This window comes from Erpetoichthys calabaricus, chromosome 3 (assembly GCF_900747795.2).
Source record: "Erpetoichthys calabaricus chromosome 3, fErpCal1.3, whole genome shotgun sequence".
NCBI classification, from domain to species: domain Eukaryota; kingdom Metazoa; phylum Chordata; class Cladistia; order Polypteriformes; family Polypteridae; genus Erpetoichthys; species Erpetoichthys calabaricus.
In genome coordinates, this window is record NC_041396.2 from 191,783,251 (window position 1) to 191,808,761 (window position 25,511).

Consider the following 25,511-nt stretch of genomic DNA (forward strand, 5'->3'; position numbering starts at 1 on the left):
ATGAAGTTTAGTTTACGATGTTCTACTTTAATGACAAATTACGAGAATAAAGTCAACATGTCGTCACACTATTACACAGTAACCAGGTACATTACACTGTATTGAAAACAAATAAAACAAGTACAACTTGGCTTGCAGTATTATCCAGTAGTATAGAAACAGTATTTACACATCTGACCTTTTAAAACTAAAAGGCAATGGACGCGACTCCTTTTTTTCGGCAAAAGTTCTTCTGTTCATCATGTTCAACTTTATCGTTGGCTTCAGTTTTGGAATGTTCTCTGTCCATTTTCACCGCGCAATACCTACACTACCGCTACCTATTTGGTGGTGTAGCAGTGAAAAAGTGTCCCCGCGCAACAAATCTGTGTTTAGCGGTGTAGCAGTGAAAAAGGTCCCCACTTGAACAGTTTCCCGCTGCGCCACATTCCGAACGTCATTTAGGCAATTTAAACCGGTGTTGCGGTATAAGAAAAATCCACATCATAAAAAAAAATTAAAAAACGGTTTTCGGTATGAACCGGTATACCGCCCAGCACTAATACCCACACTCATTCACTTTAAGAAAGTTTAGAGTTACCATTTACTATAACACTAGCAAAATACCCGCGCTTCGCAGCGGAGAAGTAGTGTGTTAAAGAGGTTATGAAAAAAAAAAGAAAACATTTTAAAAATAACGTAACATGATTGTCAATGTAATTGTGTTGTCATTGTTATGAGTGTTGCTGTGTTTTATATATATAAAATACACACACACACATATACACATATATATATACATATCTACACATATATATATATATCTACACATATATATATATATATATATATATATATATATATATATATATATATATATATATATATATATATATATATATATACACATATACACATCCACATATCAACATATATATATATATATACACACACACACACGCTTTATGGGTGATGATTGTTTTACTCTTTTTATCTTTATTTTATTTTATTGTAGAAACAACTCCTATCTGCGCACAGCAGGGCAGCCGTGGGCGGATGCGTATGGTGTATTCACTCCATGTTATCGTGCATTGCGCTGTCAGTGGTATTTTGATAAAAGAATTTGAACAACATATAAGAAGCGTATAAATTATTAAACAGTAAAACATTAACATTTAAGAAGTAAAGTTACATGAAGTACTACTGCAGTGCCTTCGGGTATACCTCATTTTTTGTTTGCCCATTACATGCTTAAATGTATACATTTTTTGGTGCACCTACCCGAGAACACGCGACATATAACCGAGCGTGGGAGAAGCATGGATTTTAAACACGCGTTGAGTTCATCTGCTGGTCTCCCTCGTGGAATAACTGGTAATGTTTGACTAAAATCTACAGCGAGTAAAACGACATTACGTCCTATTTTTTTTTTACGATCTCTGAGATCTTGCTTTTTTCAGTTCAAGGCTTCATAAGCTCTTTTATGTTGTATGGTGTACTTATCCCAAACCATCATCTTTGAATGTTGCAAGACTTTCGCCTTGTATGTAGATCGGGGTAATTACATTCATTGCATTCCTAGTGTGAATCACAATCTGATTGTATGGGTGGTTACCTGGCACTGTAGGGTTGCCACCCGTCCTTTAAAATACGGAATCGTGCCGCGTTTGAGAATGAAATTGCGCGTCCCATTTTGAATCAATACTGGACGGGATTTATCCCGTATTTTTTTTATCATTTTTTTTTTAAAGCAGCGTCTCATGCAAATCATCCCACACGCATTTTATGAAGATGCCTCCTTTCCTACTTTTGATTGGGTAATACTTGATGTCATCGTTAGTTTGATTGGTCTTTTTAACTGTCCAGTGAGGAGGGCGTGTCTTTTAAGTAGAGTCTGCAAAGTGTTGGCACTGAGATGTGGCGTCAGCGCCATAGTTGAAGCCCCTAACGTTGCGGTCAGCAAGTCGGCTAACATCCGCCATGTGCCGTCTTTCAGTTGCGAGAAGCAGATCATAGAATGGTTGAAACTGTTGCCCCTAACGTTGCGCCACGGCGTGTGGTTCGTTTATACCTCGTGTCTTCTCATTAAACTTTTATCTGGCGAATATGTTATTGCAATCCGCAGCGGGAGCGTTTCTATAAACTTAATTTAAACTTACGTTTTACACCGTGCTTTGTTTCCCTTATGAACATGCTTGTATGCTTAACTCGCTCCGTTCTCAATTGTTTAATTAATTTTTTGCTCTTCGCTGTTTGCGGCTGTTCCTCCATTTCCCCCTACTTCGTTCTTTTATCTCGCGAATATGTTATTGCAATCCTTAACGGGAGCGTTTCAATAAACTGATTGAAAATAGTTTTGCATTTACCTTTTTAGTAAAAGGCGAGCTTTTAAGCCTGAGAAATCACCCCGTAAATGCACACGTTTAATTGCACATGTGTTAATATGTATGGTTACACAGTATTAAAAGACAGTGAACAACGTCAGTTACCTTTGTTCCCGCGTTTGATAAAAGGTGAGCTTTTAAGCCTGAGAAATCACACCGTAAATGCACACGTTTAATTGCACGTGTTAATATGTATGCTTACACAGTATTAAAAGACAGTCAAAAATTAACGTCATTTACCTTCGTTCCCGCGTGTGACTCGTGCTGTAAATCTCTTCCTTGTTTTTAGTTCACGTGATTACGTAGGAGGCGTGATGACGCGATACGTGACTCCGCCTCCTCCATTACAGTGTATGGACAAAAAATATGTTCCAGTTATGACCATTACGCTTTGAATTTCGAAATGAAACCTGCCTAACTTTTGTAAGTAAGCTGTAAGGAATGAGCCTGCCAAATTTCAGCCTTCCACCTACACGGGAAGTTGGAGAATTAGTGATGAGTGAGTCAGTCAGTGAGTGAGTGAGTCAGTGAGGGCTTTGCCTTTTATTAGTATAGATATACATCTTTAGGGACGTAGGAGGAAAACGGGAGCACTTGGATGAAAGTCCATAAAGGCATGGAAAATGTACAGAGAAAATGTTTTTTTCTGGGATTTGAAACCACTACAGCATTTGTAAAAGGCAGAATACAAATGATATCAAAGCATAAAGAATTTCAGATTAGAAAAAAAAGCTATGATTAAACTAAGAAGACTATACCAATATTTCAGGATAACTGCACAAAATATACAGTAACATTTCTGGAAAAAAAAAAATCAAGCAAATCAATTAATTCCATGATAACTTACTCAAACATAAAAACAATTTTACTAAATCTATGAAATATAAAGTACATAGAAAAATGAATGTACCAAGTACAGTAGCAGCATCATCGACACTTCGGGTAAGAATTCCGGGCACATCCATTGAATTCACAAGAGGGATAAGCCCATGTCGAGAAACTAGTCCATAAGTGGGCTTCAGGCCTACAACTCCACAATGTGCAGCAGGGTTTCTTGTTGAACCTCCCGTATCAGAGCCAAGAGCACTCAAAAGAAAAGAAAAAAAAATCCAGCTTAAAAGAAACTATCATCAAATTAAAAATGTTCATATCTCACTACAAATTTCACAATGTTATGTTAAAACAAAGAGCTTTTCAAGCTCTGTTCAGGTTAAAATAAAATACCAAATTAGACAAAAGAAACAGTCTATTCAGCAATACATTAGATTCCATTTTAAAAACAATAATATTAGCAGTTTAATGTATTTTTATTCATATGTGACACCCCTTAACAAATAGGGAAATTGACAATTTAGTGTGCTTTTTAAACTTGCAGTAGCATAGACAGAACAAAGTAAGAATAAAAATCTATATTTCAAAGAACTACACATTGTAGTTGATTTCTTCAGAAATACAGCAAATAAAAGGAAATGCTTTATAGTATAAAAATTTTATTAATTCATGATTTCGGGTTGGGCCGGAATTCTGTTTTGTCAAGTTTGACTTGATTGTATATAATGTTACCTTCATCATTGTGTAAGTTAGGCTTGATTGTATAGAATGTTATTTTCGTCAAATGATAAAAAGAATATTTAAGAAGACATTTAACAACTTAAAATATATTTAATATTAGAGATAGCACACATTATATTAGGAAACAAATCTGAATACATACGCAAAACATGTTAAAGCAGCAACTGCTGCTGCACTGCCCCCAGAGCTGCCACCTGTTATTACCCAATCAGGTTCTTCTGTGCATTGACCTGTTGCAATTAGCTTTTCCTTGTACTGTCTAGAGTATCCCCAAGGATTTCTTACAGGACCAAAAATTCCATCAGTGCTGCCTGACCTACAGAAAAATAAGTTACACGTTTCATGATACAGAAATTCAGTGAGAAGCAGACAATCCATAAAACCTTTTTGTAGCTGCTGTAGAAGTTGAATTCGGACCACCAGTTCAGTTTGCACATGGCATGTAATGTAGGTGTGCTGACAAGACAAGAAAAACAAGCTACATTGCATAATGGATTTATGCCGAGACTCTATTCTTCCGAGCTTATACTTAATAGCCAAGGCACAATTTGGTTTGCTATTACAAAGGAGTTTGAACGAAGTAAGAAAAGGGCAGTTAAGTGTGTTCTATTATTCAGTATTGCAGTAACAGCACGGCTTCAAAAAATAAAAGTTAAAGGTGCTTTCCTTCTAGTGCGTGCTTGCTGCTTGGCTTGTCTGTGACTGACAAGTCATGGTAAGAGTGAAAGAGGGAACTTGTGGTTGACTGCACTGTGCAGGATAAGCTTGAAACTGTGAAGGCATACAGAAGTTATACGAGGCCTGCATACTTTAGCACCTTAAGGTCATGAACTTTTAGACTACTGAAACGGACAGATGGCCATCCGACGAAGTGAAACAGGTTGACAGAAACCTTTTAAGGTATCACTGTTCTGCTATGATCTATTAGCAACAGGGTGTAACCAATGGTATTAGAGATTATGTAATGAGTGGGAGCTGAAATCGGATTTTGGAATGTATAAAAGGATGCAGCAAATATACCTTTGTAACACTTTCCTTTATTGTTTTACTGATTTGTATTTTAATGAGTGTTACCTCTTGCAAGACTTGGAAAACTGATCGATTGAGATTGATTGATGCTTCTTCCTGCCTGTACTTATTTTCCTCAACATAAAAAGGAGAACAGGTCACCTGGAAGGGGTGACTGGTACAGTTTCTTCCACATTGCACTACCACATCTAAAAATAACATCCTTTAATTTACATTTCCCTATAAACTCTAATCTTTGTTCAGTTTACTTCTTTGTGGTAAGATACTAGCAATATTTTCATTAAATAAACTATTTAGTAAATGACAACATCATATGAACCTACGATACAATTTAAATAATTATCTCATGAATGCTTCTGAAAATACATTTTATACAAACAAACAAAAATCAGGCAAACTATATTCAGTACACTACACGTATATTTTCAAATTATTTATTTAAACATTTCATTAAAAAAATAACGAAACTTAAGCTACTTATGAGGGTCAGAAAGTACTTAATAATGGCAGAACACAAAGATGAAAGGTTATATAAATAATTAGATGAACAAAAGCAGTTTAAAAGAGAAGAATCAAATGGGAGGCGAGAGAAATTTACATAAGGTTATCTAGGTTGATGTAAAAATGCATACATAGAATCATGAAATTTTAGAATGGGATATATATATCGGCTGAAGAAGGAGACTTCATCTGAGTAATCAGGGGAGATGGAGCAACTTGACATAAGGCCAGGAGAAAGGCAGGGGGGCTGCAGGGGAATTGGTAGACTCAGTAAGGAGAACCACAGGAACATCAGACTGACAGCAGGAGTCTGAGGCTCGACATATTGCTCTGCCAAGGCCGCAGATGGCAGCAGGGCTCCGAGCAAGTGCAGAAGGTTGGCTAAAATGCTGATTAGGCGTCTCTTCGGTTGCAAAGTTACATTTGGAGTTAGCTGGATGTACCGGGACCACGTCTGAAGGACAGTTGCCTACCTGGGAGTTTTAACCTCATTTTTAAGGAACATTTGATTGATTATAACCTCCATCTTCACTTCTTTTTATTGGATTATTTATTTAGTGAACTTTTTTGCACTGCACTATTTATTTGGACACTTAAAGGGATTGCTTTTATAAAAGCACCATGGCACTTTTGCACCTACCCTTTGCTTTGTGTGTTGTATCCTCATCTACTAGGCTCATCCCTTGGGTATGTTGTCGGTGTTAGGGCGTTTAAGAGTCTCCTGGATTCAGGAGCATGCAGCCAACCCATACCATCACAGGGTCCTGGACATATCCGACAGGAACTGAGTAGCAATCGCTCCAATAAGGCAGGAGGATGTGAATCTGAAACATTATCTTACTGTAATAAAGGCCACACAGACAGTAAAGAGACCATCTCTAATCAACAGAGGTTCCCAAACCACTTGTGGTAAGGGGAGATCTGTGACTCATTGCCTTTTAAAATAATCACATGCTACGTCTATATTTATAAAATGAGAAGCACAAGTGCGTATTTGGGGAATATAAGGAGACAGAAAGGAATGAGAAAAGGAACTGAGGTTAAAAGCAGCTGATGAGCAGTCTCGGTGAGGATGATCTGGCCACCTAGAGGGGAGAGTAGGTTGAGGCGCTCTAGGGGCTGGTTTGCCCCACTGAACAATGGCGTTGAGTGGGGCGAGCATGGCGGATAACCTCTCCAGGGATCCTAGGTACGACTGTGGGTGCATGAAGGATGACGGGAGGAATGCCGACTTTGGACGGTCTGGCTGTGCTGCGAGGTCTTAGTTTGAAATTGCAATTTTATTATTTAGTTGGTTAACTTTCAGGTAACACTTGTAATTGGTTGGCCAGATGGCAAACATCTGCCACTTCCTCTTGTTTGATCCCCATAAGGCAGGGGTAGGCAACGTCGGTCCTGGTGAGCCGCAGTGGCTACAGGTTTTCATTCCAACCCAATTGCTTAATTAGAAACCAATCATTGCCAATCTCAGACCTTATTTAATTTTATGGCTTGTTAGTCTGTGCAATGTAAGGCTCTTATATCGTAGATTTTTTTCCTTTCCAAGGATATCATCCAAATGATATGAAGCCTAAAACAGATCATTTTCAGTCTGTCACATTTTTCTATTAAGTGTTTTATTAAATCAAACAGTGCATGATAAACACACACAGATGTAATTGGAAAAAAGCTAGCTGGAGAACTGCTGGCTGCTTTGTCTTTTACATCTTATTGCTAATAAGGAGCAATTAAGACACAATGCAGCAGTTTAAGATTGAAATAAGCAATTAAGGTTGGAGAACCTTAACAAGCGAGACCACTAAAATGAAGCATCAAAATGTCACTTAAGCAATATGTATTATTTGGCAGATACTGTATCACACATACATATATACACACACATATATATATGGAAGTGAAGATCTGTGATACAGTTTGCATATTTGAAGCTAAATATCCACAAAGGGAGAAAATGAGTCACATATTTTAAAATAGTTTTTTTATTCTGTCACACACGTGCGATTAGGAGGCACCTGAAGGGCTTAAGTAACGGTAATACTATGCCAGACCAGGGGGTGGCAGAGTGTGCAGACTGTCTCTCTCAGTCTCTTGCAGACCATTCTCGGGAAATCCCATCGGGTTCCCGCACCACTGATGACGTCACTTCCAGTCCAGAAGACGTCACTTCCGACTCCGGCCTGGATGACCTCATTTAATCTCCGATACTTTAAAACCGCCATCTTACATCCACTTGATCAGTTCTGTATTGGACTGCCTTGTAAACAGCTAAATCTTTTTGCAGCCAGGATCATATTACTGTATATGGGTGGCTGCCCCAAACCTTTATGACTGTCTGGAGACAATTTTATTACAATTCTTAAGCTTTCAACAACCTACCAGGTATCATCATCAGAGGAAAATGATCAGGCTTACAAGAATCAAAGCCAATATATAGCAAGTGAAGGGAAGGATGCATGAATAAGGTGGGGTTCGGAAGGTGTTGGTCATAAAGTCTCTTATTATTTGGATGTTCTTTTTAAGCCTGCATATGCTGGGTTCAAGCCCAAGTGTCTGTTAATGGCATTTTCATTAGAGAGCTAAGATTCAGGCAGCTCTCTGGCACTCTTGGAATTGGCCCTGAATTTTACTTCCACAGATACGATGCATTGACAACACATTCGTCATATTAAAAAATAACCAGCCGAATTAATTCTACAGCCACATCAACTCAGTATTCCCCGCAATCCTATTGTAATGAAATCGTTATCAATATATCTCTCAAAAGTATGTATTCAAAATTAACTGGCAACTCCAAATTGACTTTGTATGAATATGCCCTGTGATGGAGTGACATACGGCATATGCTTCCAATGTTCTACCCACCTCGTTACTCTATAATGGATAAAAAAAATGAATTGACCTCAAAACAAAATTTAACACAAATACCTTAAGACAGCAGAAAAAAAATCCTTTACCCCATGGCAAATTCATCCATATTTGTTTTACCCATTAGCACTGCTCCTTGATTCAGCAATTTATTAACTACTGTTGCATTGAATGGTGGGATATATCCTGGAAGAAATAAAGAAACACTTCTTTGTTAATAAGCATTTAACCTCTGCTTGAATAAACAAAAATGTGCTTAAATCAACCATAACACACATAATATCAATTAAACAGATCTAATTGTATTCACTTTTCTTTATTTAATTTGATACTGGTCTTTTTTTTTTTTTTTTTTTTTTTTTTTAATATCATAAATTCTGGATTTAGATCTTATTTTGTCTATTAGGCAAACTTCCTACTTTGTGTCTCTGAAATGATTTTGAAAGTCACACCATCCTAATGCACTCTGAGCTACCTCATTCCAGTTTCCTAGCCTCCTGCAAAGCCTGCTCCTGCTAAGTTTTATTCACATTGCTACAATATAATTGTGTAGCAGCTGCACTTAAACCAGAAAAAAAAAACTAAATATAAACTAAAAGCTTTTGAAAAAGTAGTAAAAGACATTTTTTAAAATAAATTTCATAACTACATTTTGTTGTGAGACAAGTCCATCATTCTTGAAAAAGTAGTAAAAGATATTTTTTAAAATAAATTTCATAACTACATTTTGTTGTGAGACAAGTCCATCATTCTTGTCATGCAGGCAGATGAGCCTACCCTTTACACGAGCGCAGTTAAGGTCCAGTATTCTGTATACAATCTAATGCACACAAACATCCCAACTAGAGACCTCTTCTTCATTACATACTTATTGAGAGAGCTACTTTACACCATGGAGAAGTCAAGGGTTCATGGTTATATATGTGTTTACAAATGTATCAGCAATAATTTTCTGATGGGCTTCTAAATATAATGGCAAATCTTTTTTGATATCCTTTTTTGTTTTCTGACTTGTTTTAAGGAATGGGAACTGGACAATGAGGTATTACAGTGTATTTAATTGAATAAAAAACAAAAAATGAGGAAAAACAGAATAAAAACATCTTAGCCAAGATTTAAAACTTCCTAGCCCAGATTTTGTCTTATTTGTCTAGTTTTGGATTTCTTTCAGCATTATAAAATAAACTGTCAAAATAATTGGTCATCTTCAATTGAACATTTAATGTGATTTAATTATGAGTGTTAAATTATTACCCGACTTGTTTTACACTACAAACTGAACTAGTAGTAGCTACCTTAACTGTGGTGGTTGGTTTAAGTCTTTTAAAAAATGTATAATTTGTTTCTAAAAATATTCTTACACAGGCAAACGTACTGTATAAAGTTTTGACGAAAACACATAATTCAGCTTTCTTCTGTTAACTAGTTACAATATTTTTGATGTGTCAAATGTAATGCCAAGCTGAAATCAGAGAGACTGTAAGGTGCTACCTTTAAATACACTAATAAGTAACTTGGGTCCATATACAGTTTCCTTATATAAATATATAATTTCAATTAAGTTATTAAAACTAGTGTAAAGCTGAAGGTGTTCATGTTGTTGCCATCAGTTTGAAAGGTGAAGCAGAACACATTGCTGAAAAAGATTTGAACCATTTCATTGAAGTTACAGTCAAGGGTAACTTATGTTTCTATGAGTTCAACTGTTTGTGTGCGGTACAAATAAATAATGAAAATATTAAAAAACAAATCACACAGTAACACATAGAAACTTCATTTAAATCAATTATCAATGCAGCCGATTGTTTTAAATAACACTTCATCATTAAACAGAATTAAAGTTAATACTACCATTTGTCAAACTGCTAGAAAAAAATGTAGTGCAGAGGATGGGATTGATTTATTGAAGATTTTTACAGTACAGTAAACATGTAGGGCAGCTGTTCCGCAAACCACAATCATTCTACTTGCTGCTTTAAACATAAGGTGTTCTTGAACTTTATTTTAGCTTGGTGCTAAAAATGCTAATCAGACCCAAGCACTGGCTGAATTCACAAACGCAATGAAGTCATTTAGCTTATTATGAAAAACAAACTTGTCTGAAATTTCCTAATGGTACTCAGGACACAGTCAAAATATCTGAGATGATCATCAGTTGTAAATCCCAAATATTTATACTGTAGAACATGACTACCTTAGACAATTAATTCTTTATTTATTTGATTAGACATGATTATTATCAGAATCTCACTGTTAAAACATTACTGCCTCAGTCAGGAATGATAAGGGTTCTATGGGTTGGTGTGAAAGAAGTGTCATTTCTATTAATCACTGTCACTGTCCAAAGCTTGAGCTGACAATTCATAGATGGTATCGCATGTGTTGATGATGCACAGTTCCGTGATAGTCTGTTGAATGATCTTCTAGTACTCAAACAGGGTTGCTTCTCTGGTCCTGTCACAGGGTTCATAACAGCTAGCTTCAAATTCAAAAAGAAAGCATAACAAAAGTTCTAATATCATAGAATACACTGATCACACTTGTGGAAGCAAAGTTCAAAATGTAGAACAGACCTTCAAAACCTTCAAACTTTTTGATAACGTAGGCAAGATGAGAAATTGATTCACTCTTATTACTTTATTAAAACAAACTTTAATATCGAGTCACTTAAGAAAAATCTCTTGCTTATTCATGGCCATATTGTTGATATGAGTGACGTTAAGCAAGTAACAGAACCTGGGTGATTCTTTACTGAAGAGTATTGTTTCTTCCAATGTGCACTAGATTCAGACTGTACTGACTGCAAAAAGGGGAGTAAGTCCAGAAAATAGTAGCGAGGCACAGAAGAAAGAACAAGGCAAAGAGTCAAGGCAAAGTGAGGGTCAAAACAAAAAGTGAGAAAAAGAACATCAGAACCAAATCGTAAACCAAAAACCAAAGTTAAAAAGACAGTGATAAAAAAAAAAAAACAACACAAAACAAGTAAAGTGAGTTTTTAAGTTTAGTCCAATCTTAGAAGTGACGGTTTTGGATGATCTTTATACTGAAATCTTTACACTGATGACATCACAACCAGTGCAGAGAATTCCCATGGAATCCGGTGACACAAATGCCACAAAAAGGTAGTGCCTATTGTTAAACCTAAAAATGGCATCAGAAAAGGTGGTAAAAATTAATCAACTCGAAAATGGAAGCTCCATGTAATATTCTGGCAAAAGAGTTGGGATTTCTTTTGTATTTTCAACCCTCAGGAAAACAAAAGAAAAATTTAAAGCAACCTCAAATCATAAAACAGACATTCAGATATGGTGGGAAACCAAACAATAGCTCAGAGCTACAGTAAGTAAGTTTTATGGTGTGTATCATCATTATCTATGACAGTCAGTAATCTCTGTTGCTTGTTTGGAGCAGTTTCACCACATGGCACTATGCAGAAAACGGACTCTTCTAGCCGTCTTGATTGTTCCCACATAACCTGTTTGAAATGTTTATTTATTCACAAAAAATAACATGGTTTAATTTTCTTGAACAGCATGAAAACATTGCTAACACAATGAATAAATAAAAAATAAACATACAGTGCATCCGGAAAGTAGTGCATCACTTGTTCCACATTTTGTTATGTTACAGCCTTATTCCAAAATGGATTAAATTCATTTTTTTCCTCAGAATTCTACACACAACACCCCATAATGACAACATGAAAAAAAAGTTTACTTGAGATTTTTGCAAATTTATTAAAAATAAAAAAATTGAGTAATCACATGTACATAAGTATTCACAGCCTTTGCCATGAAGCTCAAAATTGAGCTCAGATGCATCCTGTTACCCCTGATCATCCTTGAGATGTTTCTGCAGCTTAATTGGAGTCCACCTGTGGTAAATTCAGTTGATTGGACATGATTTGGAAAGGCACACACCTGTCTATAGAAGGTCCCACAGTTGACAGTTCATGTCAGAGTACAAACCAAGCATGAAGTCAAAGGAATTGTCTGTAGACCTCGGAGACAGGATTGTCTCGAGGCACAAATCTGGGGAAGGTTACAGAAAAAGTTCTGCTGCTTTGAAGGTCCCAATGAGCACAGTGGCCTCCATCATCCGTAAATAAAAGAAGTTCGAAACCACCAGGACTCTTCCTAGAGCTGGCTAGCCATCTAAACTGAGCGATCGGGGGAGAAGGGCCTTAGTCAGGGAGGTGACCAAGAATCCAATAGTCACTCTGTCAGAGCTCCAGAGGTCCTCTGTGGAGGGATGAGAACCTTCCAGAAGGACAACCATCTCTGCAGCAATCCACCAATCAGGCCTGTATGGTAGAGTGGCCAGATGGAAGCCCCTCCTTAGTAAAAGGCACATGGCAGCCCGCCAGGAGTTTGCCAAAAGGCACCTGAAGGACTCTCAGACCATGAGAAAGAAAATTCTCTGGTCTGATGAGACAAAGATTGATCTCTTCGGTGTGAATGCCAGGCGTCACGTTTGGAGGAAGCCAGGCACCGCTCATCACCAGGCCAATACCATCCCTACAGTGAAGCATGGTGGTGGCAGCATCATGCTGTGTGGATGTTTTTCAGCGGCAGGGACTGGGAGACTAGTCAGGATAAAGGGAAAGATGACTGCAGCAATGTACAGAGACATCCTGGATGAAAACCTGCTCCAGAGCGCTCTTGACCTCGGACTGGGGCGACGGTTCATCTTTCAGCAGGACAACGACCCTAAGCACACAGCCAAGCATATCAAAGGAGTGGCTTCAGGACAACTCTGTGAATGTCCTTGAGTGGCCCAGCCAGAGCCCAGACTTGAATCCGATTTAACCTCTCTGGAGATATCTTAAAAAGGCTGTGCACCGACGCTTCCCATCCAACCTGATGGAGCTTGAGAGGTGCTGCAAAGAGGAATGGGCGAAACTGGCCAAGGATAGGTGTGCCAAGCTTGTGGTGCATCGACAAAGTATTGAGCAAAGGCTGTGAATACTTATGTACATGTGACTTCTCAGTTTTTTTATTTTTAATAAATTTGCAAAAATCTCAAGTAAACTTTTTTCATGTTGTCATTATGGGGTGTTGTGTATAGAATTCTGAGGAAAAAAAATGAATTTAACCCATTTTGGAATAAGGCTGTAACATAACAAAATGTGGAAAAAGTGATGCGCTGTGAATACTTTCCGGATGCACTGTATATATCGTTTTGTATTCTTCTTCTTTCGGCTGCTCCTGTTAGGGGTTTCCACAGCTTATGTATATTAAAAATATACATACCTTTTAAAATTTGAGATGCACATGTTGTTTCAATGTTTGCAGTTGAAAAATTGTCTTTTACAGCAACTGGAATTCCATCCAGAGGCCCCAGTGGTTCACCTAAAAAAAACAGACAATAATGATTCAGCTATACAGTGACTGACATACTGCACAAATCCATAAAATGCATTTTACCAATTATCCTCCTTTATTTGCTTGCCTGACACAGGTTATTAAATACACCTTGTTCACTTTTAGATAGTGTGGCTGTAGTGCAACAAAACATACAAAAAAATCATTGCATTTAGGTTAAAAATGATCATACAATCTGAAATTCCACTCATAAGTATAAAGTATATTTTCTGTTATGTGGCACATTGCCAGAATTCATCCATACTCAACTTAATGAGATGTGTTAAAAATACATCTGCAGGCACACTGTGCTGATAGACTGACTATACAGCTTTTTCTCAGTACAGTGTAAAACTATTTCTATACTTTAGTGAGGAGAAAAAAAACCCACTAAGTATAGAGACATTATGCATCACAAGGATTACAACAGTTCCATACAAATATGACAATGTAAAAATGTTGAGTTGTTGTTAAAATTAAATAATACATAAGAGAAAATACTGCACTGTTTGGCGAACAATGTGCATTACTTTCATATACGTGCTACTGTAAATATTTGGATTAATTTGAACGTGAAAACAAAAACAAAAATTAGAAGCTGTAGCGGTACATAAGAGATGAAATTTCTTCCGTTGCATCAATAACTAAATTCTTTATTAAGGCAAAGTGAGCATTAAGTATCTGTTTTTGAAGAAGAAAAAATCTATTTTAGTGGATGGAAATTCTACAACCAGTAAAGCTGCATGGAAAAGTCTTATAAAAAAAAAAAAAAAAAACCACAAACAACCACCCCAAAATAGTTTGGTTGTATCTAACTGAAATTTAAATATTACAGTATCTTTTTCATCAATAAATGTATCTGCTTTCTAAAAAGTTCCTCCTTCCCTTAGAATAACTGAGAAATGAACCTCCTTAGCATTACATTTTTTCTCAAAATAACGTGTAAAAAACGTTGCAATTTTTGGTTTGAAAAATGACATTATTAAATCTCATATTTCTACTGTAAAACGTGCAAAACACCAAAAGTACAAAGTCAAAAGTATAGAAAGTATAATGATACAAATAATACTAATAATATAAACCGCACACTCAGATTCCCAGAATCGCTTTCGGTTTCTGTGGCCATTTCAGTTTCACTGCCTGAACACAGACTAACTTCATCATCCTGCTGATGAGAGGTGTTTCTTATGACACACCATTACGAGGCTAGAAAAAGACGCATCTACACCATTGCCCAGGTAATGCTCGGGCCGGACACTAAAAATAAAGAGAGATTCAAACATCATGAATGTGAATCCCATTTTTTGTGAAATGTTACAGCAGCTCATGTATAGTTGTCCACAGCAAGTCCTGCACAAAATCACGCCTCAGACAAAATGGCAGTAGTCACACTTTGATCCGTTCAATAAAAAAATCCATGTCTTGCATCTGTAAAAAGAGTTTGTTTATAAACCTATAAGGAGCGAGATGAGAAGGACAGTAAACAGCCCTCTAATGACAACTCCAAAGAGGATGTAGAACAAAGAGGAAGGTTACAAAGTATGATAAATCATGCTTACAAATATTCCTCCACATGTTTAACCCACTGTGGTGGGCTGGCGCCCTGCCTGGGGTTTGTTTCCTGCCTTGCGCCCTGTGTTGGCTGGGACTGGCTCCAGCAGACCCCTGTGACCCTGTGGTTGGGATATAGCGGGTTGGATAATGGATGGATGTTTAACCCAACAATCACAACAGAATGTACAGAGTGAGCCAAAAAGTACCACATTTCAAACATTTATTCTAAAAAAAGCTACAAGATCAAATACATTTCATTATGACACAAGAAAGGGTTCACAAAATAGATTTTTTTTCACTGTGTTTTAAAAATGACATCTTCAAGGTGGTGGCCATTATTAGCGATACACTCTTTGGGATGATTTCTGAACGCTCGCATGACTCGTTTGGCCATTTCAAGAGAAATAAATAGTGGCGATTTTAATGGCATCCTTGAGGGCTTCAAGGTTTTTGACGTCGGTGTAATGTATAGCTTCGACTTGAAACAGCCCCACTAGAAGAAATCACACAGAGCGAGATCAGGCCGAAGTGAAGGCCACCCGACATCGCCGCTCAGGGAGATCAGCTTCCCCAGAAACATCTCCCGCAAAACTTGCATGAATCTCCGCACAGTATGAGCTGTTGCTCCATCCTGATGTAAGCAGGCATCAACCACATCCATTTCTTCCAGTTGGGGCCGCAAAAAGTTCTCTAGCATTTCAATTTAATGTTCTGAAGTAACGGTGATCGTTGCTCCCCCCTCCTCAAAAAAGTAAGGGCCTACAATGCCAAATTCAGAAACGACACACCAAACTGTAACACGCTCACTGTGCAAGGGTACACACGACGATGGCATCTCGATTAATGGTTTGCAGAAAGTTTGCCAGTCTCAGCGAGTTTCTGCACTACCATCATTTTGTATGGATGGAACTTAAGGTCCTCATAATTACATTTCATATCTTATTAGTGCTTTAACTCTGCTAAGTCAAGTCATTCTCATATCCTAGATTTTTTTTCCATTCTAAGGATATCATCCAAATACTTTGAAGTGTAAAATGGATGGGTAATTCTCAATCCTTCACTTTTTTCTCCTCTTTCCTTCCAAGTATTTAATTAAACCAAATAGTGCACGATAAATACACACAGGTGTAAAGGGTAACAAGCAAAATGGATAACTGTTGGTTTCATTTGTCATTTGCATCTTATTGCTAATAAGGAACAATTAAAAACAGAGAATGCAGCTGTTTAAGACTTAAATAAGCAATAAGGGTTCAAAATCTTAATGAGGGAGACAACTAAAATGAAGCAGAAGTGTTTCTAGAGCAATAAGTGCTTCTTATTAAGCAATTGGGTTAGAACAAAAACCTGCAGCCACTGCAGCCCTCCAGGAATGACTTTGCCCACCCCTGTGCTACCTCATGTAATGACCTCGAGAAATGTGGTACTTCATTTTTTCAAAGAAGTATCGGGCGTGCTTATTGATAATGTTCTTGACATAGTAAATTGGTCATTAGATACGGGGGTCTTCCCAGACTGTCTTAAGACTGCGGTAGTTAAACCCCTACTTAAGAAAAATAATCTCGATCCCTCTGCTCTTGAAAATTATAGACCCATCTCTAACCTGCCTTTCTTAAGTAAAATTCTAGAGAAGGCAGTCATTATACAGTTAAATGAGCACCTCAATAAACATGCTTTTCTTGATAAATTTCAGTCAGGTTTTAGAACAAATCACAGCACAGAAACTGCACTCGTTAAAGTAGTAAATGACTTGCGGGTAAATGCAGACAGAGGCCATTTATCTGTTCTCATCCTCTTAGATCTGAGTGCCGCATTTGACACCATTGATCATAATATTCTTAAGAATCGCCTTAGTCAATGGGTGGGCCTCTCTGGCAGTGTCTTAAATTGGTTTGAATCCTACCTGGCAGGGAGAAAATTCTTTGTTAGTTGTGGTAATTATAACTCAAAGACACATGATATTCTATATGGTGTTCCACAAGGCTCTATCCTGGGTCCGCTGCTCTTCTCAATCTACATGCTTCCATTAGGTCAGATTATCTCAGGGCACAACGTGAGCTACCACAGCTATGCTGATGACACACAGCTGTATTTATCAATAGCACCTGATGAACCCAAATCTCTTGATTCGCTAACACAATGTCTAACTTGTATCTCAGAATGGATGAATAGTAACTTTCTCAAATTAAATAAAGAAAAAACTGAAATCTTAGTGATTGGCAATAATGGATACAATGAGGCTATTAGAAATAAACTGGATGCATTAGGATTAAAAGTCAAATCGGAGGTAAAAAGCTTAGGGGTAACCGTTGATTGTAATCTGAATTTTAAATCGCATATTAATCAGATCACTAGGACAGCATTTTTTCACCTAAGAAACATAGCAAAAGTTAGACCTCTTATATCATCGAAAGATGCAGAGAAATTAGTTTATGCGTTTGTTTTTAGTCGGCTAGATTACTGTAACGCACTCCTCTCAGGACTACCCAAAAAAGACATCAATCGTTTGCAACTAGTGCAGAATGCAGCTGCTAGAATCCTTACCAGGAAAAGAAAATCCGAACACATTTCTCCAGTTTTGATGTCACTACACTGGTTACCTATGTCATTCAGAATTGACTTTAAAATTCTGCTTATGGTTTATAAAGCTTTAAATAATCTCGCCCCGGCTTATATATCGGAATGTCTGACACCTTATATTCCAAATCGTAACCTCAGATCCTCAACTGAGTGTCTCCTTAGAATTCCAAAAGCAAAACTTAAAAGAAGTGGTGAGGCGGCCTTCTGCTGTTATGCACCTAAAATCTGGAATAGCCTGCCAGTAGGAATTCGCCAGGCTAATACAGTGGAGCACTTTAAAAAACTACTGAAAACACATTATTTTAACATGGCCTTCTCATAACTTCACTGTAATTTAATCCTGATACTCTGTATATCTAATTCATTATAATAACTATTCATTCAAAATCCGTACTAACCCCTACTCTCTCTTCTGTTTCCTTTTCCGGTGTCCTGTTGGTGGTGGCGCACCCAAAGCACCATGATGTTCCAACAATGATGGATGGATTAAAAGCCAGAAGTCTGTATGACCATCAACATCAAGTGACTCCGTGAAAAACCCGAACTACCAAGAGGACTATTTCATTTATGTTAGGTAGAATGCCCAAAGGGGACTGGGCGGTCTCGTGGCCTGGAACCCCTACAGATTTTATTTTTTTCTCCAGCCTTCTGGAGTTTTTTTTGTTTTTTCTGTCCACCCTGGCCATCGGACCTTACTCCTTTCTATGTTAATTAATGTTGTCTTATTTTAATTTCTTATTTTGTCTTTTATTTTTCTTCTCTTCATTATGTAAAGCACTTTGAGCTACTTTTTGTATGAAAATGTGCTATATAAATAAATGTTGTTGTTCATTTTGGCTCACCCTGTAAAATAACTAGAACTAAGAAGCACAACTATTTGTTTTCCAATTAAGATTTGAGACAATTTTAAAATTCTCAGTCATGCAATTAAATAAAGGATGAAAATTAATTGTTTTACAATAGCATACTCTTGCTATTGTTGTAAAAGAGTTGGTTTCAATAGCATTCTTGTTCTGGTATTCAATTGTAGTTAGGATTTAGACTGGCTATTATGAACTCTTTCCAATTGTCTCTCATAACTGTGATGGAAAGTGGTCCATCTTGGGGTGGATGTACTGCTAAAAATTAGATGCATTTTTACTTTATTAAGTTCAGAACGCCCTAGGATGGGGGGAATTTGCACTTAAAGAAAATTTTTAAAAACCCTATATATTTTTGCAACTACAGTACTAAATAAATATTCTGTTTATAAATCATTTATTAATTTTGTAGCAGAAAAAAAGTAAACGTTTTCTATAACCAAGAAAGAATCAGGATTTCAAAAATTCTTTTCACATTTTATTTTTCTTTCTACTTTGACTTACCTTTTAGAAGCCTCTTCTCTGCCTTTTCTGCTTGTTTCAATGCAACTTCTTCTGTGACAGTTATATAGGCATTTATAAACTTGGTTTTCTTAATTAAATTTAAGCATTGATGGCAGAGTTCTTTAGGACTGATGTGACCTTCTCTGAGAGCTACACACACCTGCAAATATAACAACAGCCATCTTTATCTTATTGTGACAAACTTTTAATACAGTATATCTAAATAAACCACAAATAAATGTATTTCACCGATGGCTTTTTATTTCAATTTCAAGTCACTGCCTTTCATTATTGTTCGAAGTAAGAATTTTAAATATACCACTGTAATACCAGGTTCTATTAATAAATTTAGAGACTGGTATAACTTTTAAACATTTATCTAGATACCCATAAACAGTAAAAAAATAAAATAAATGCCATACAGAGGCAAAAAAATACTATTTTTTATCAAACTGTTTTCTTTACTCTTTTAATTTGTTTTTTGATTTTTTTACTCCTGCAGGGAAAGGCCCTACAATTAAGTCCACATTAAACTAGTAATACTTGATGATAACATTGCTGGACAGTGGTGATGTGTTGCAAGTTGGTCAGAAGCAAAAGTAAGAATTTCACTATAATCTGTACAAAAGGACAATGTTTCAGCATACCAATAAGGATTCACACTTTTGTGCAGAAACACAAAACACCAGAATGTGTAAAATACCTAAAAAAGAATCACCAAGTTTAAATACAAGACGAATGAATGATAGAATTAATGTAAAGAAAGCTTCATTCCTTACAAATTAATAAAGGCAAAGGAATCAAGCTATGTGCTGCACATTTTCTCATAAAATGGGAAATTGAATAATATATTTAAACATTTATCCTCAGTATAGTTAGGGATAGTCTGCATGTGCATTTTATTCATCAGTAATTTTCTTTGCTAGGGTGCAAAACAGCTACAGTGAACTGTGAAAGTATCCATCCCAATAAGTGTTTTTCCTGTTTTGTCACATTACAACCTGGAATTAAAATGAATTGGGAGAGGGTTTAGTGTCATTTGATTTATACAACATGCCCACCACTTTGAATGTGTAACATATTTTTTATTGTGCACAAACAATAATTAAGACAAAAAAAACAGAAATACTGAGTATGCATAGGTATACACCCTAAAAAAGAAATCAATACTTTGTAGAGCCAGCTGCAAGTTTCTTGCTGAAAGTCTCGATTAGCTTAGCACATCTAGCCACTGGATGGGTCATGCCATAGATTCTTAATTGGATTGAGGTCGGAACTTTGACAAGACCATTTCCCTTTAAAACACTCCAGTAGCTTTAGCGGTATATTTAGGGTCAATGTCCTTCTAGAAGGGGAAGCTTCGTCACCGTCTCAAATCTCTGGCAGACTGAAACAAGTTTTCCTCAAGAACTGCCCTGTATTTAGTGCCATCTATTTTTCTTCAATCCTGACCAGTTTTTGTCTCTGCCAATGAAAAGCATCCCCACAGTAGAATGGGAAGTTTTGGGTTTGCGCCACACATGATGTCCGAAAAGTTCTAACTTTAATCTCATCTGACCACAGAAACTTTCTCAATGTGTTTGGGAAGTTCTCCACAAGCTGCCGAGCAAACTACAAATGTGTTTTCTTTACTTTAACTGATTTTTTTTCTGGTCACTAACTTTCATAAAGCCCCTCCCCCCATGGAGTGTATGGCTTACAGTGATCAACGAGGCTAAGGATCTGTGCTGGTATCCAGAAGGTTGCCGGTTCGAATCCCCGTCATTGCCAAAAAGAGATCCTACTCTGCTGGACCCTTGAGCAAGACCCTTAACCTGTAATTGCTCCAGAGGTGCTGTACAATCGCTGACCCTGCACTCTGACCCCAAGGGGTATGTGAAAACTAACAAATTCCTAATATAAGAAATTGTATAAGGCGAAATAAATAACAAAAACAAAAAAATACTCCCATCTCCGTTCTGGATCTTTGGAGCTCCTTCATTGTGATCCTTGGTGTCTTTGTTGCATCTCTGATTAATGCCCTTCTTGCCTGGTCTGTGAGTTTTGGTGGCTGGCCAATTCTTGTCAGGTTTGCAGTGGTGCCAAATTCTTTCCATTTTGCTATAATGGATTTAATGGTACTCCATGGGATATTCAAAGTTTTGGGTATTTTTTTATACAACCCTTATCTATACTTCTCCACAACTTTGCCTCTGACCTGTTTGCAGTGCTCCTTGGCCTGCATGTTGCTTGCATAGTGGTGTTGCAGAGTCAGAGGTCTTTCAGAACAGGTCTATTTATATAGACATTATGTGACAGATCATGTGACACTGATTGCACACAGGTGGGCCTAATCAACTAATTATGTGACTTCTGAAGTTAATTGGTTGGAGCAGATCTTATTTAGGCATAACAAAGTGGATGAATATAAGAATTTTCAGTTTTTTCATACATATACACACATACATACATACATACATACACACACACTTTTTTATTTTCGTTCTACTTCAACAATTTGGACTATATTGTTAAGTTCATTACATAAAATCCAAATTAAAATCCATTTTAATTACAGACAGTAATGTGACAAAAAACAGTACAAACACTAAGGGGGATGCATACTTACACAAGGTACTAGTGAAAGAGTGGCATGTCCTGCTTCTAAAACCATTGGTTTCCGATTGCCCACTGTGAATTCACATTACTTTTCAAGACTGAAACTTGAAACTAATAAAAACTTAAAATCTGACTCTTTGAATCCCGCCTATTCACCCTCTGTTTTGGTAAATGGCTTAGGTCTATCAAGACAAGTGGGGGTGTTCCATGAAGCGAGCAAAGTGCACAAGCCTTAATTAATTTGACAAGCCAGGCTTGTTTCAGTCAATTCCATTTTCACCAAAGAGGATTAGGGAAAGTTGCACTCGCTGACTGAAGTGATAAAAGTATCATCTCTTAGCCTGCTAGGTACCAGGTTAAAGATGAAGCTTAGCATAGTGTATGCTTGAGAGTTCAAGAACCTCAAGGTCAATTTAAAACATAACCTTGGAGAAAGATTCAAACTCCCTTTTAGCATATATATTGGAAACAGTAAAGAATTAATATATCACCTTGAAATTACGTAATTTGATCATGTGTTCTCATTGTTCTTTTCTTGTCAATGAGTACAAAATATACAAAAGACGTTATAATGATAAAATATGCTATACAATGCATTTAACTAAGCAAAAATTTTTAATTATAGAAAATACCAAAAATACCAATAAAATTAAGTAAACCTCTAACATATGATCAACACAGAATGCTCCTCAAAAATCTTATTGAGGTAGAAGCTTAAGTACAGCTATTCTCCAATGTGGCTGCCAACAAATTTTGTTGTGGCCACCACTTTAGTTCGGCGCTATTCTTCAAATTGGAACATAAATTGACGGAGGTTTAGAGAGTCTATCCTTGAGAGGAATACTGCGACTGGCTCCATCGAATGAATAGTCTCTTGTCTGATTAATTCAGATACAACTCAGATATCTCTCTATATACACAAAAGTCAATTGACTATAATTATCAGCCGAACAGTCCCATATCTTCTAAGGCAATTCTCCGGTCTCTGGCGTTAATATAAAGTTTGCTCCTTTAGTGAACAAACACACAGTTTACTTGCTAGCCGCTAGGGAGGCCTGGGAATTAGGTTGTGAATGAGCTTACACACTGAACTGTTCAGCTTTTGTTAGTGCTTTGTTTTCAGTTTTCCTGCAGCTAAGGCCACGTCTGTGTTCATATCACCTACCAGTAATTTGATAATTAGTAGGATATTGCGATATTTAAAAGTGTTTTCTGTGGTTGTAAGTGAAACAGAGCATGTGTAAAAAAAGCCATAAACGGGGGGGGGGAAGAAAAAAAAAAAAAAAAAAAAAAAAAAAAAACAAAACGAGATTGATGAAACTAGTCCAACCTCCAGCAGTGATACAGGTGTTTTACCTACCCTGAAACAACGCCATGATTTTAGAGATGAAAAAAGAAAACTTCATCGAATGAGAAGCAAAGTTTTTGTTTTTTTAAAGCCTGATTCCGCAGAAAATGTGAGGATATGCACATTATGTAAAACTGAAGTTCGACAGATAAAATCCTACGCAGTTCAGTGTCATTTCAGTACACACAAACTTGAAGTAAAGAAAAAATGCAGTACTCTGGATGCTCACAGAAAACTCAAATGCTTCTAGGAAAGATCTGCTTCAACAACAAAAATTAATGAAAGTGTTCCTTTCTCTTGAGGATGAGCTGAAATTAGCTATAATTAAAATAGTACCAAAAAAAAAAACATTCACAGATGGTGATTTTATTAAAACATTGGTTCTTTCGATACAACCAGATAATCAGTTATTCAGGGACATTCCCCTTAACAATGACACAGTTCAAAAAAGATTTATAGAGCTTGGAAATTTCATAGGAAATGAGACTGAAGATTGTGTTTCAAGATGTTTATATTTTAGTTTGTCAGTTGATGAATGTAGTGACATCGCTAAAACCAATCTGATAGTTGTGTGTTCCCGGTTTCTTCATATGGACAAAGGTGGTTTTTCAGAAAAACTCTTCTGTATGGTTTCTCTAAAAGAACATCGAAATGCAAAAAACATTTACGAAGCAAAAGACATTTACAAAGCTATAAAATCTCGACTTGATGAATTAGGAATTTCCTTTAACAACCTTTGTAGCATCACAGCAGATGAAGCATCTGTGATGCAGAGCAAGGAGAGCTGTGTTTTAAGAGTTTTCAGGAACGACTATTTTCAGATTGCATTGTTATGTTCATCAGGAAGTTCTCATTTGAAAGCTGTATGTAAAACAATGGAAGATGAGGAGGTCATTGTAAAGAAAACACCACAATAAATGCACATATCCTTAAAAATAGCTTTCAGTCACTTTGTGAAACAGCAAGTGAGAAACTTTACATGCTCATCAACTATAATTGGTTGAGTTTGGAATCAAGTATCCATTGACTTTGCAAACTATACGACAATGTAGTGACAACTTTAAAATCTGTTAATAAGGAACTGGTTAAGCAACTTCAGGACAGTGTTGTGCTCTCAAGTATTTTATTTTTGAATGACTTTTTGCCTAAATTTAGTTCAATAAATTGCCAGCTGCAGCAACCCGATTTAACAATTGTTGATCATTTAAATAAATCCAGAAATTCCAAAATACGATATCAGAAATCAGTTTACACATGAAAGAAGAAAACTCTTCTTCCAACACTTTCTAGTTTCCTCGATTCGCAGTCGCAAGATATCAAAAGCAGTACGTGCGAAAGAATTTAGAAACAGTACATGATGAACTTGGGTTAAGATTTAAGGATGCAACATTTTTCAGGAAGTTTAATTTCCTCTCAAACCCATTGTCCGAACTTAATGTTGAACATTTTAGGGACATTCAAGTTCGTTTATCTGCTTCATCTTCCCTTGACTTATCAAATTTAAGATAGTCCTTGATGAAACTCTGTTGAGATGAGCATATGAAACAAATTTCAGGAAAAGGATGTGACAGCTGAAAAGTGCTGGTGTCTAATCTTCAAGAATTGCATCATGTATAAAGATCTTGCACATACAGCTTTGTTCGTTTTAACTAATTTTTCCAACTACAGTGATGTGTGAAAGAACATTCAGCTCATTTCATTTCCAAAAATCTAAACACCATAACAAACTGAAGGATAAGCATATTGAAGCTGCTCTCTGCTTAGCAGTAGAGGAGGGAGGTGAGGAAGAATTTCCATTTAATAAACTTCTTTGACAGCAAGAGGTATGTACATTACTTTTTTTACGATATATTTTTATAAACTTTTATATTTACGTAATATGTAATATTGGATATGGAAAAAACTCAGAAGTGCAGCCACGAGTCATTGCTAGTGGCCGTGTGTGGGCCACTGAAAAGACTTTTCTTAGAACCCCTGTTTTAAACAATCAACTCAAATAATACTTAAGAATAAATCCCATAATACCTAAGAATAAACCCCAAGTCAATGTTGATATATTTCATGGTAACTGTATTATTCTTAAAATATTCTGTTACCAAGTATCTTCGAGTAAAACAGAAACCCTTGTTATAAAAATGAGCAATTATAGTCTGGTACTTGCATTAATAAACCGCTTACAGATTTTTCTGATTAAGCTCAATACACAAAAAGTTAATTTTCTCCCAAGGACTCTTTAAACGTCAGGCATGTTGTGTCTACTCCTTAAAAAAACCAGTGGATGAAGGAGTTTGCCTATGGTTAAAGGTGGTTCATTTTGTTTTTGATTTTCTGGTCATCGGGACATTTGACAATTAAAGTGGCTTATTTTAAGGTGCTT

At 36.6% G+C, this 25,511-nt stretch overlaps 1 protein-coding gene across 1 annotated transcript in view; it reads right to left on the reverse strand.

Moving 5' to 3' along the window:
* qrsl1 (glutaminyl-tRNA amidotransferase subunit QRSL1) overlaps positions 1-25,511 on the reverse strand; it is a 53,160-nt gene that overhangs the window by 22,889 nt on the left and 4,760 nt on the right. The window contains exons 2-6 of the mRNA XM_051925349.1: positions 19,189-19,348; positions 13,583-13,681; positions 8,420-8,516; positions 4,078-4,251; positions 3,274-3,449 (exon numbers count right to left, since the gene is read on the reverse strand). Coding sequence (XP_051781309.1) covers positions 3,274-3,449; positions 4,078-4,251; positions 8,420-8,516; positions 13,583-13,681; positions 19,189-19,348 — 706 coding nt within the window. The remainder of the gene's footprint in view (positions 1-3,273; positions 3,450-4,077; positions 4,252-8,419; positions 8,517-13,582; positions 13,682-19,188; positions 19,349-25,511) is intronic.